Source organism: Chelonoidis abingdonii, chromosome 4, assembly GCF_003597395.2.
Source record: "Chelonoidis abingdonii isolate Lonesome George chromosome 4, CheloAbing_2.0, whole genome shotgun sequence".
Classification (NCBI taxonomy): domain Eukaryota; kingdom Metazoa; phylum Chordata; order Testudines; family Testudinidae; genus Chelonoidis; species Chelonoidis abingdonii.
This window is the reverse complement of record NC_133772.1, coordinates 155,996,350-156,010,048: the sequence shown is the minus strand read 5'-3', so window position 1 is coordinate 156,010,048 and position 13,699 is coordinate 155,996,350. Positions and strand designations below refer to the sequence as shown.

The following is a 13,699-nucleotide window of genomic DNA, read 5'->3' as shown; positions in this document are numbered from 1 at the left end:
GAGAGAGAGAAAATGAGTCAGCTCTACAGCATTAGCTAACGGCCAACTGGCTTTTTGCTCATGCAATAGAGGCTCATGCACTAAGCTCCAGAGATCCCGTTTGATCCTGCCCGCTGACGACAGGGGTTTGCTGGTGTTACACTAGGTATTACAGCAGAACCCTGTTTATCTGATCTAAATGGGATCGGGGCCAGATCGGATAATCAAAAATCCAGATATTCCAGAGAATGGGAACATGCAAGGTGGCAGCGCCATCTAGCGTCCACAGGAGAGATCACCCGCTTCTGGCCCTGGAGTCGTTAGGTTAATGTGGAGAGCAGGATATGGGAAGGTCAGATAAATGGGGTCCCGCTATATTAATACTTGCTTACTAGATGACTCTCCTCTTCCTGCTGATGAAGGCTATTTTCCTGAACAATTACTTATCAAGTACAATCAAAGTATGCATGTGGGTTTTAAAGCCCTTTCAAATAATGGCTCTTAAATCAGAAACTTTGCTCTCAGGGTAAAAATCTTCCCGCAGGAGCCCTTGGAGAAGCAGGGAGAGAGCAATGACTGTTCACAACACACATTCTCAGAAAGCTGCTAAGAGTGGCACTCAAACTCTCAGTCATATTTGGGTTCAATGGCCACAACATGTCACCTTGAGTCAGCCAGTTACTGTGAGATCAGGCTGCCTGCAAACACCAGATTGCCCCAGTCCGCCTGGACATGTACAGATGAGTTTGGCTTGTCACCTTGGCTTGAGCCACATTGTAAAGCCAAGTTCCCCCCAAATACATTTTAAAACACTGCTTCCCCAGAAAGGGCAGAGGGTGCCGATCAGTAGGTGAAATCAATCCCTAGCAGGCAGTATCAATCAGAGGAAGATCAGACCCATAGTTTGAACTCCACATGTCTGCATGAGGGAGGTGACATTTTAAGACAACAACATTTTTACAATTCTTAAGTTCCACTGATTTTTCATGACACAAGCTCTTAAGTGCACAAGTCCCTTTGGAAAAATTTACTCCAAGATTAAAAAATGTGTGTGTGTGTTTACACAGCACACGCCAGGGTTGTAAGCTTGTATGTCAGATACAGCTCAAAGTGATTTTTAATCAGCTGAACTATACCTCCCCCCACCGCACATACCTACAAATAATAACTGGTCCTTTACTATCACGTTTGCTAGTTTTCCATCTTCAACCTATGGTGCCCTCTACAGCACAACCTTACCCTGAATGCGCCACCCTCCTAGGGTCAGAGGATATTTCAATTTCATGACCAGTCTTTGGCCTCTTTAGTGAGGCATAACAAGAAGCGTCAGTCAGTGACAGTGGTTACTGACAGGGACACTTGTTCACTTGGAACTGGACTGAGACCGACCACCACATTTTTTGATATAAGCCTCTGCCCAACCCACAGGTAGTAGTGACCGTGGGACCACTGATCTGGGCCACACTGACTGGTGATTTGGGGTGAAATACTGGCCCCACTGAAATCAACAGCAAAACTTCTCTTGACTGCACTGGGGACAGTATTTCAGATGTGGTAAGGTAAAGCTAGATTTTCAAGGTACATTTTAAGGGGTTCAGAGGGTGATGCATGTTTATGGGCACTGGATGAGAAAGCTGATGGTAGAAGAACAGCAGGAAGAAAAAGAAGATCTTGGATGGATGTTGTTGTATTCTGGGTGGATCAAAAGAACTATTCATCCACAAAGAGATTAGCAGAGGATTGTGCCGAATGGACTACCAGATTGCAAACTTCCAGTCATGAGAGGTCACGTAAGAAGGTAAAGCTCAGCAATTCACTACCAATCTCCTGAGCTGTCCAGGACCCACATTTTCATTATGTTTATGATGATTAAAAATAAATCTGAGTGGAAACCATTCTGTTCCACCAATAAAAACCAAGGATAAAAAATCAGTAGACTGACTGTTCACTCACCTATGCAGCATTTGTGGCATCCTTTTGTATCAGGAATCTTTATTGTTAAGGCAAACTTCCTGGAATAACAGAGTAAATTTAACAACACACATCAGTGACCAATATTGAAAGCCTTTTATGTTACTGATTCATACAGAAGCATAAAGGATAAAGTAGTTTAGAATTTGTGTTCATTTTTCAGAATTGTCTAGAAAATAAAGATATTTTTGTACCTTGGTAATATTTTGTCAGGGAACCTATGAGTCTGCATATGAGCAGCAAATCCTGTTTTTTTGGCTTGTTCAAACAAAGCTATTAGGTTATGGGAGTAGAGCTGGAACGTTTTTCCTGTAATACAGAAAACTGATTTGTATTGTACGTACGCACATCAGACAGACGCAATTCATGGTAAAAATACATAGTGGTAATTACCTTCTAAAAAGGCGATCCAAAAGCATGTCAAAAATAGAAGCCAAGCCAAAATGTAAAGAAACAAACCATGATTAAAATGACAGCACATCAAGTGGGGACATAATTCCATTATTACAGTTAAGGTTTAATAAGAACATTTAAGAAAATGTGTAAAACAAATGCACACTAAATTCTAAGTTGTTCTTTGATACCACATCAAGGCACTGATGTGACTGTATCAGGCCACTACACTTTCATTAAATTGATATAAATATATTTAAATATAAATTATTAATACTGAAATAGAAAATTGATATTGAGCTATGTACAGATACCTGCAATCACTCAAACACAATGCATACAGCTAAACAATCTTGAAAAAACTTTTATGGCCTATATAACCACCCTTCCGTGTCTGGCAGTAGAAGCATTAATTCACATGGGGAACAAATATTTAATAAGGGGCTCTTCAATCTAGCAGAGAAAGGTATAACATGATCCAATGGCTGGAAGCTGAAGCTAGACAAATTTAGACTGGAAATAAGGCGTACATTTTTAACAGTGAAGGTAATTAACCACTGGAACAATTTACTAAGGGTCATGGTGGATTCTGTGTCACTGACAATTTTAAAATCAAGATGGGATGTTTTCCTTAAAGATCTGCTCAAGGAATTCTTTTGGGGAAGTGCTATGAACTCTGTCACAAAGGAGGTCAGACTAGATGATCAGAGTGGTCGTCTCTGGCCCTTGGAACCTATGTGCCACCAGCTTCAGGAAACTCGTCCTGGACTATCTTCATATTATCACATGACTTGAATTACACACAGAATCCTATGTCTAAAGGCCTGATCCTGCAATCCGTCTGCACTCAAAATTAAGATCCACCTTGGGCTGCTGTTTTTGATGCAGAATTCTCTTTTGTCAGGACAGGAGGGAAAACCCCTTGTTTCAAATCATCTACAGTTAGGACAAATATAATAGATAAGAATGACAAATTCATTATTATTTACATGCACACATTAACATATGTCATTCCTCCTTGATTCTTCTTGTCCTCAATCATACCTATTTTCTAAGTCAGTGTGATGTATGCTGAAGATGACTGGCAAGTTCAGAGCCATTAAAGATGGCATCAAACTGCAATGCACCAGGGGAGTGATTAGACATTGAGCTCAATTCTTAGAAGCCCTTTCCATCCCTCCCCAATAGAGCTGAATGTTGACTTGATAGTTATTTTAATAGCTGAACACTGTCCTGAACTTGGAACTGCAATCTCAGAGGCCAAAAGCAGGAAAAATTCAATATCCTTCTCCAGCTCAAACTGGGCCCTTGGCATTACTCAGAACAAAACTTTTATTGTGTGGTCTAATCATCAAACTCCTAACCTTTCAGGGAAGAAACAGTGGGAGGTCTCAGATGCATTTAACCTAGTGTTTACAAATTTGATTTTATAAGCTTCCAGTCTTACAATCTATGAAAATTTCTTGTGTAAAGCACGTTCAAAGTAAAACTTCCTATATGGAAAAGGAAAACAGAAATACAGGAAACAACATGATTCTCTTATTCAGTATAATGTTGCTGATCTACATGGCGCACATAGGAAAATATCCTTTAACAAGTGAATGCTTTGTCTACTTTGCCATTATTTATAGTGGCTTTTTTCTTAACAGATACATACCTGACAACGACATTAAAGTATTATTGATAACATACAGCCAGGTACACTTTCGGGGAAATAACTAAAGGAAGAAGCAGAAGATACTTCCATGTAACAGAGAGAAACTGAATTAAAAAAGAAATATATACGAGTTAATAATGCAAGGTCCCCTGATCCATTTCCTCAGGCCCTGCTCATGCCCTGCTAATTGCCTCTTGATGAAGTTTTATGACGACACTGACATTCTCCATGTCAGGTTCATTCTTCTGTATCCCAGCTGTACTCCCTCCCCTTTCTTTCTAAAACAGCTTCCCTCACCGTTACACCACCAGCACCCAATGAGGCGCTTCCATCTTAAATTCTCCACCTTTAACGTGGCGGATTCAGAGATCCCACTTCCACTTCCTGCCTCTATTCTTGTAGCTCACCTCCACCCTTCCATGTTTCTGTTCATTCTCAGTTCCTTCACCAATACCTACTTGGTCTTACCTTTCCCTGTGCTTTCAAGCATGTTCTGGTATCCACTAACCCAAGAAAGCCTTCTCTCTTATGACTGTATCAACTTCAAGTTCCTCATTCTTACCATGAGATCTATCCTATCTCACAGAACTGGAAGGGACCCTGAAGGGTTATCGAGTCCAGCCCCCTGCCTTCACTAGCAGGACCAAGTACTGATTTTGCCCCAGATCCCTAAGTAGCCCCCTCACAGATTGAAACTCACAACTCTGGGTTTAGCAGGCCAATGCTCAAACCACTGAGATGATATATTCTTCTGCTTGCTCAGTGCCCTCAGATCATCTGGCCAGGTTGCCACTTTGTCTTTCACTTAAACTTCGCTTTGTGTCTTCTATCATGCTGCGCCCACAGAACAGCTCTCTTTTCCGGTCTGCTGAATACTCTCTCTACTGTACCTCCTTCTGACCCACTCAGTGCGAGGATCCTGCCCACGCTCTCCTCCTCAAAGCCCCACATTCTCCTTTTCCTCTAATATCAGCCTGTGTTGTGTTTTGTGTCTCTGGGGCAGAGACTGGGTCCTTGCTCGGTTTGGAAAGTGGTGTACAAATGTACAGCTCCGTATGACAACAGCACTAGCACCATCTAGACCAACTCTGCTCCAGCCAGAGGCTTCTTACCTTTTCCTCCCTCTTTAGGCAGTAACAGTAGCAAAGCATAAAAACACCTTACAGTAAGTCTGGCAAAAACTGTCTCCCTCTTAAGGCCTGAAGGCTATTCCCCACTAGATAACTTCAGATAGGCCTCATAGGGGGCCTGAACGTATAACTCCATGAGGCCCAGGCTGAGGGTACAGCAAATCAAAGAAATAAAAAGGACTATTAAAAACAACCAGAAAGGAAGATGTTAAGTTAGAGGTGACGAGTGAACTAGGGATGTTTGCGTCAGCAATGGGGTGCTTAGCGACAGTAAGCAGTGGGCCAAAGCCAAAGCACAAAAGGAGACAGGGTTTGCAAGGAGAGAGGCAGACAAGCAGGGGAGAAGCAACAAGGAGACTAGAGGAGGAGCAGCTGGCTAGCCCATAAATATTTACCAGCTGCAGTTGTGCCAGCTGGACTACCCAGCAACGGGGCTGCAACTGCCTACGGGTCATGCACAGTGGAGGAGAGGTGTGCCATCTGGTGGAATCAAGATGGAGAAGGAAGAGACAGGCTGGGTAGCAAAGGAGAGGAGGCAGGCCAGAGCAGGGGGATGCAGAGCCAGTTCTGAGAGAGCTCCATGCTATCCTTTGATTTGAGCATCTCATCAACAGTGTCAAAAGTATTGCCCTGAAAGTCAGGGCTTTCTAATGTTAAGACTAATGGGATTTGACTTGATATGGCCCTGCTTATAGAACAAAGCAGAGCATCTCTATCCACCCCCACTAAAAATTACACAGTTTTGGTGTATCGTAGTATCTGTCAATTATATTCTGCCTGAACAAGACACTGATAGTTACCTGTTCCATTGTTGCTTCATGAAGTTCATTCAGATTCAACGTATAAATACCATCTTCAGTTCCAAAGATAATATACTGATCTAAAAAAGGAGAGAAATTGGCTTAATCCAGAAGTACAATACTGATTTTGTAGCAAGATTTAAAATACAAAGGAGAAAGCTAGTCTACCTTTAGTATCAGGATGTATCCATGACGTTGCACAGTTAATCTTCAAAGGGCAACCATCAAAAACTTTTGAAAAACATGCTCCCATCTAAAAGCAACCCAAATTTAAACTGGAAACAAGTTTGCAATGTAAACAGTTTATTATTAGTCATCTATTTAATTAAATGTCAGACACACAAACACATTAGTGTTCCTCTCTTCAATCACATAAACCTATTTTAATATCTCTTGATGCAAAAAAAAAACAAACCCTTCATCTTCCCCAAGAACACAACAATACATCCTATGAAACATCTTTGTTTGGCTGAATTTCTACAGAACACCATAGATACAAATCCGGAATAACATGAAAGCTTTTTAGTGGCAGTTACGCTGACAGCAACACTAAACTCTTTTGGTAATAAACTAATTACTAACAGTATAAAGGCAAAATAAGCAGACGGATGAATAAAACTGTGCTCCCAGTTACTCTTATTTTAAATGAGATTTCTTACCAGCACCTTTGGCGTCGGCGGTAGACCATTGATGGCTGGCTTCTGTGGAGAAAGAGATGAATTGTCAAATGATTCACACTAGCTTAAAATTCTACACCAGACATTCATGTGCGTGTAATCTGTACAAATGAAGTCACGTCACTGACCAATATTTAACAGCCACAGTACCAAATACTTACTGGAAAGTCTCTTTTGTCTTTTTTACGTGGCAGCTGGGGGACCTGTCCAGAACCTTCTGCATTTTCCTCAATGAGTTTCAGCATACTATCCCCATTTCCTAAAACAAATCCCACATGCATTTTAATACATATCTGATAATCAAATTAAGTAGAAATAATTTTGCTGCCTATATGCCTCGTTCTCTTCTCTGCAACATACATAATTAACCCTAAAGAAGAGGGAGGCACAGTTCTGAAATTATCATACATTAATCTCAGCCAGCTGAACCTTTTCAGAGGGAGTTGCGGAAAAGGAGTCAGTCCAGCTGCCCAGTGGCTAGGGCTCTTAACTATCAAGAGAAGCCCGTGTTTTTTGTCATTGCAACCCGCTCAGACCTGCGGGCCAACGTAGGGATGGTACTGATTGGCTGCAAAAGAGATTCCATTCAGCATCCCTGTGCCAGCAGGAAGTTCCCTGACCTAGGCCTTTAGGATATGAACCTCTAGGGCATAGAGAAAGCCCAGCACACGAGAAGGAAAGTCACACTTCAGGAACTACTTCTATTACAATAATGTTTTGCTTAAAATCAAGTTGGCTCCAAAACATATTTCTTTTTATGGGAAACAAGTCACTTTCTGAAAATGTAATTTAGCGAGACAAGGTGTATGAGGTAATATCTTTTATTCGACCAACTTCTCTTGGCAGAAGGTACAAGCTTCAAGCTACAGGCACCTGAAGAGTAACTCAAAAGCTTGTATCTTCCATCAACAGAAGTTGGTCCAGTAAAAGATATTACCTCACTCACCATGTCTGTCTCATGTCCTGGGACCGAGACGGTTACAACAATACTGCAAACAATATAAATTAGGTTATTTACCCAAGTCACTGTATCTAGCTGTAAGCAGTCCAGGGCTGCTGAGACTGCAAGTCATACCAATGGGCGACGGCTCAGCTTGAGAACCACAAGTTGGAATACTCTGTCTCCTATGAGCTGGCAGCGCTCTACTCTGTGAATCTGGAAAGTGTTTTATTGTCTGAGACTTCTCATCATCCGCAAGGCTTTCCTCAGGGTAATTGTTTATCCTTGGCTGTAATAAATAAAATAGGTGGGGCTTTATAAAATAAGGTTCATAGATTCAGACTTGAATGCCAGAAGGGACCATTCTGATAATCATAACTGACCTCCTGCACACTGCAGGCCACAGACCCTCACTCATCCACTCCTGTAATCGACTCCTAGCTTCTGGCTGAGTTACTGAAGTCCTCAAATCATGGTTTAAAGACTTATGATGATTTTTTGGAGGCATAAAATTATTACATGCTAGCTTTTACGTAGAAAATGTATCACCATTCTAACAAAGAATATTGACAGCACGATAATCTATTATCAGAATTATTCTTTTCTTGATAGATTTTGAAAAATAATGACATAGTGGCAGAAAGAATAATGGTCAACAGGACGTATCACACATATACCACATCCTTTCAAAAGGGAAACTACCTAAAAACCACTTTTACAAGCATATATAGGGTCCAGTGACACTCAGTATAATCACAAAGTTTAACAGGACAGCATAGGGTGTAAGTCACTGCAAAATATGGCCTATCATGTGAAGTCCAATAGCTATGTTTCCCTCCAACTGTTAGTAAATCAGCTTCTGAACTTATGAGCAATTAGAAAGCATCAGACTGAAGTATTTCATAGAGTGTCCTTTATCAGTAAACCCTTCTTTAAAACACAGCAGAAACTTACCTTAGGAGGTAGTGGTGGTGGCCCTGCTCGCTTTAGGGTTGACCTAAAACAGAAAGGTGCAGTAGCATCTTGGTTATTTATACAAGCACAAAACACACAGATAGGTTTGGCTGAAAATATGAAATCTGTGGAAATAAGATGAGCTATGAGCATAGAATAGATTGTCTTTTCATAGCTTGACACAAACGGGTTAAAGCCGACAGACAATAAAAGGAGGATCAGAAAAGCAGGTTAATATTTGTTAGTGGGTTTTTTTACTTAAATTATGTTCTTTCATAATGTAATGTTAGAGACAATTGCGCAGTGAAGATGACTTGAAATTAGCAGGATTAAACAGATGTTAAGGCAGCTATTCCTTTGGGGTGATTACCCCCACTCCCTTAATTCTAACTCTCTTGGTTACTCAAGAAAATCCCTCTTGACAATGAAAATGTTACAGTGCTGGATCAGCCAGTAGGTTAGGACACAGAGCAGAGTCCTCCCAAATTCCTTGAAGTGACAAAAGAAACTGACCGTTGTCTTCTAATAATCATCCTAACACCTACTGAATGTTTGGTTCAAACCACAAAAAACCCATAGCTATCGGACATGGCTTGCAGTTTTTGCTCAAGAATGATTAACAACTGGAATAGCAGGGGTGTCGTAGGGCAGGGGGAGGTGCATTGGCAGAGCTCTTGTACCTCAACTGTCTGTAGTAGGCCCAGCTCATCATAGTATTACTATCCTCTCATTCTCATCACACAAAATCCCCTTTAAAAAAAAAATCTGAAGCATCCATGCACACCGCATAATATTTTATTGAAGGAGGGAAGAGAAGAGGAGATAGAACTAGGGCTTTCATATGTTCTCTTGACGCTTGTATACACAGTGAAGGGCGCATTACATTTATGAGTGCCACTAGCCCCTCACCGTCATGTGGGATAAATACAACATTTTCAGAAAAGGGATTTTGCCAGAACCTTAACTGCTTAAAGAAAGAGCTAGAGAGAATTCAACTGAAAATGAAGGAGGTTCACTCACTCTTCAACATCTTCACTGCCATCGCCAAATTTTGTGAACGGTCCCCTAGGTAAAATGTTCATAAAAATAAGAGGTCCACTCTTAAGTTGTATGAAGATCAATGTAGTCAAAATCTGATTACTGATGCACTTCACTTTGACATTATAGTATCTATCAGCCCATCACAAACACAAAAGTACTTTGCTCTTATTGTGTTAAGCTTTTTTTTTTTTCTTTCCCATTTTGCACTTCCTTTCCCCCCTAAACTAAGGAATAGTTATTTATGTTCTCTTATGCTTGGGTATCATAAACTAGTGTCACATCTCCTTCTACTAAGGCGATTAAGGCACTGTTGCAATGTCTAATTATGTGCACTAAAACAACACAAAATGGAGAAAGTTAGTGAAAAATGCAGGAATATAGTAAAGATTCTCAGACTGTTTTCTTGTTACACCATTAAATAGTTTTCTCTGTCAAACCTACTGCAGGATCAACAGAAAAGTCAGATTTTTTTAACCAAACTTTTAGATTTCTGAAAATCGCTAACTTTCTAGCTAATTTTATAGAGAAGTAACTTCAGTTTATTTCACAGATATGGTTCTAAATAACAGTACATTGTAAACATTCAGTTGCTCAAAATCCATCAACACTAATGCTGCTCATGCACACAGAGAAAGAACTATTTTGGTGATTGTCTGTTATGATTAGTTAATCTCAATTATGCCAGTGAGCTCAGGGAAGGACAGGCCTTTTTCCTGGAGGTGGAGGTGAGAGTCGCAACTTGCCTGTCACAATTTTATTTTTTTAATAATCAGATGCAGATTTCTGCAAGGCTAGGGAAACAGGCTGGCAATCAGAATCCATTGGAAAGATACAGCTAGCACAGGAAAACACTGCAGGTTTGTTTGTTTTTGATAAACATGGTGGCATCTAAAATTCCGAACAATAGTGGACAGACTCCAATACCACAGGATTCATCTTTCCATGTGCCTAGCTCTCTCATGTCCCCACTAATGAGTACGTTCTGGAAGGTTCCATGAAATGCCATGTCAACAGGAAAAGAAGATTACAGGATCCATTTACATAACTACTGAAGAACAAAAGCATATTAATAAAAACATAGCGTTCTGTATACTAATCAATTTCCCTTTGAGCTGCTTCTTCTGAGGGGTCTCAGGAAAGCTGCTAAAGAAACTATGACTGTTGCCCCAGACACTACCAGGGGAGTGGGGCAGGAGGGAATCAATTACCCCCAAGTCATTACCAGACGTGTGCACTAAAAAGGTTACTCATGCATAATGCAGAAAACAGTGCACAAAATACTGATTTTTAAATAAATTATAGATTGAGAAAGTATCAAACCAGTTCAATCTTCCATAAGCACAAATGGCATTTGTCTTGCTTACATAAAACTAACCTGAGTCAGCGTATAAATCAGTGTTATCTCTGGCATGGGCCAAACCACAGAAAAGCAGCCCACCCCCGCTCTCAAGCCAGCCTTTTCTTTACCATTATGGCACTATCCAGAACTCCCTGACTCAGAAGGGCTAAGCATTTCCTGTTTACCCTTCTGAGAAGGAACTGAATTCCAAGAGAATGCCAGAGAAACTCACTGTCCTGGGACTTTATGACTGTCCCCCTTCCAGTCAGAAGCATCACTTCAAAAACATGTATACTGATTTATAGCCTCTGTTACAGTTGTTCATAGTTGCTTTTGATGCAGTTTTATATACACGCCTACTTTATACAAAAAGCCACAGCATTAAGGAATCAAATTCATATCCACGGGTAGTTCTGAAGAGGACACAGAACTCCAAGCTTTCTGGAGTGTGGTCCCACGCCCCCAATCCTGGAGATTCCAGCTGCCCACAGAACAGCCTCGTCAGTAACACGTAAGGCTTTCCAGCTCTAGCTAGCCAGCGTCACATAAGCAAAACAAGAAAAAGGGGGAGGAAAAGGAGTTGGTTTCTGTTTCTGGGGAGAGGACGACTGGCCACGCCTAGAAAACCACCTTGAATTTTCACTATTGAAGAAGCAAAGATGAGAAGAAAACAGAAAATAAATGGAAGGATAAACTGTCACACATTTAAAAACAACGGTTTTATTATACTTTGCATGACATGACTGGTTGGATTGTGGAACTGCAATGCTGGAAATGAGCTATATGCTAAAGGTTATCTGCAAAAGTTAAAAACAAAAGCGTATTGTGCACTGACTGCCTCCAAATAAAGAAAGGAGTGAGGGATTTTTCAGCCTAGCAGTAATTTAAACTTGTAGAAGAGACCATTTCTAAAATACTCTCTTTCCTGTTTAGCTGGATCATTCAGCTGGTAATACCAAGCCCGCTTACTTTTTCTTGTAACTTCAAAGATCAGCTTTAAAGCAGTTTAGCAGTGTGCAGTAAAAGGAAGCCCTGTGCAACTGTGGGGTCCAATTCAGCCCTAGCTTCAACAGAGTTGTGCTCACTAATTTCAGGGTTATCGTTGACCTACAGTAAGTTGGGATTTAAAATGTTGGGGAAGTAAAAGCTAAATTGTTAACGGACTGTTCTGTACAATACACTGCACCTATAATGGACACATACCACAAACACTTAAGTAAACATATTTGCAATTTTTAAAAGCCACATTTTTGGAAGTCAGTTCCTCCTTTACTTACTTGCAAAGACCACTCGTCAGCATTCTGCGTGCGCCTTGCACATGGTGACATCACAACCACTCACCAGTACAGGAGTGTTGCAAGGCCAATGCAGAATCCTGAACTGAGCCCTTTGACAGGCAAGTAAAACAAAACCTGATTTCAGTTATTTTGTTTTCATACATACATGACATGTTCCAACCACCAAGCCCCCCAAAAAATCACTGTTCATCTTTCACAGGGATCAAAACTGCACGGAAGTGATTATCCTGGCCCAGATCAGCTGACCAACTGGATCACAGGAACCGCACTGTCCAAATCATTTTTACCTATACTTTGGCCTGTCTTACTTTATCAAAGGACATAAAAATTAGTATTAATGAGTTCATGGTTTTGAGGTTTTTTTAAGCACAATTCTGTTTTTCTTTTCACAATCAAAATTCTGAAAATGCTATTAAACTATGTACGTACTTGCTGCTGCTTCCACCATCAACAAAAGGATTCCAGTGTGATGCAAAGTCTGTGCCTGCTGCCACAATCTGAAGATGCAGAAATTTCAGTTCAACAGTTTGTATTTCATTTAAAGAAAATATTCTCTAAACATATTTCCATAACATCACAGGGGGCTTGGGAGGTAGAGATCTGCAGAAAATAATCACCCATAAACAGTGGAACTTCAGTTCCAAAGTCCAAATGTTTTTTACAGTCTGATTATTAGGGGGTGGGGGGCTTAATTTCCAACCTTCCTTTAATTTAGGCTTGAAAGCAACACCTGGAAATGGCGAAGAGCCCAGGTTCAACAGATGACAAATAACTTAATTAAAGTGTTCTGGTACCATCTTGACAAGGAGAAAGCTTTTCTCCGTGGGTACTGGTATAACAGACCACTGCTACTCTTGGGGACTGTGATCCCAGAATGAGATCACATTGTGACTCACAGAACTACAGCTCTTTGAGGGCGGTCACCCTCCACCCCAGACAGCTGTGCTGAACTCCCAGTCCCATCAATGCCTTTTCACCAGTGACTGGTGAAGGAGCTCCTGGTGAAGGCTGTTTGTGCAGCACTCATTAAAGTGACTTTAGACTTGTTAAAAAATTAAAAATTTCCCTGGGAATCAAATCAATCCGCCTCCAATTCTGCTGTTCTTTAAAAAACTATTGCAAGCTGTTGCTGCTTAGTGGTAATCGGCTTGGGTCAGTTGCTTCCCCAGTAACTTCCCCTTCATGGACGCAGTTAACATGATGGGCGTAGAGGTTTTTTTGTTCAGTGATTAAGTCCCAAAGAGACCAAACTGGGAAACGGTGCAAATTTTTGCCATGAAAAAGGCCTATCTGGCCAACAGGAACATGGCTTTAAACATCCGGATCCTGATTTTCGTAATGCTGAGCACCTGTGTTTCCAACTGAAGTCAGTGGGAGCTACTGGGACTCAGCACTTATGAAAAATCAGGCCCACTGCATCCACAGCAGTACTCTACTCCAGATGAACGTGTGTTGGCTAGTGGCATTCAATTAATCTGAAGTAAACAGATAACTGCTGAGAGTTAAAACAACAGCAAGAG

At 40.9% G+C, this 13,699-nt stretch overlaps 1 protein-coding gene across 2 annotated transcripts in view; it reads right to left on the bottom strand.

Moving 5' to 3' along the window:
- Window positions 1-13,699, bottom strand: part of MAP4K5 (mitogen-activated protein kinase kinase kinase kinase 5) — a 96,245-nt gene that overhangs the window by 20,831 nt on the left and 61,715 nt on the right. Inside the window, exons 15-25 of one of the 2 annotated variants that reach the window (XM_032775697.2) lie at window positions 12,609-12,676; window positions 9,522-9,566; window positions 8,502-8,544; window positions 7,626-7,836; window positions 6,769-6,866; window positions 6,590-6,631; window positions 6,099-6,183; window positions 5,931-6,010; window positions 4,001-4,061; window positions 2,145-2,259; window positions 1,933-1,991 (exon numbers count right to left, since the gene is read on the bottom strand). In XM_032775697.2, coding sequence (XP_032631588.1) covers window positions 1,933-1,991; window positions 2,145-2,259; window positions 4,001-4,061; window positions 5,931-6,010; window positions 6,099-6,183; window positions 6,590-6,631; window positions 6,769-6,866; window positions 7,626-7,836; window positions 8,502-8,544; window positions 9,522-9,566; window positions 12,609-12,676 — 907 coding nt within the window. The remainder of the gene's footprint in view (window positions 1-1,932; window positions 1,992-2,144; window positions 2,260-4,000; window positions 4,062-5,930; window positions 6,011-6,098; window positions 6,184-6,589; window positions 6,632-6,768; window positions 6,867-7,625; window positions 7,837-8,501; window positions 8,545-9,521; window positions 9,567-12,608; window positions 12,677-13,699) is intronic. The other variant, XM_075065816.1, reaches the window with a different exon arrangement.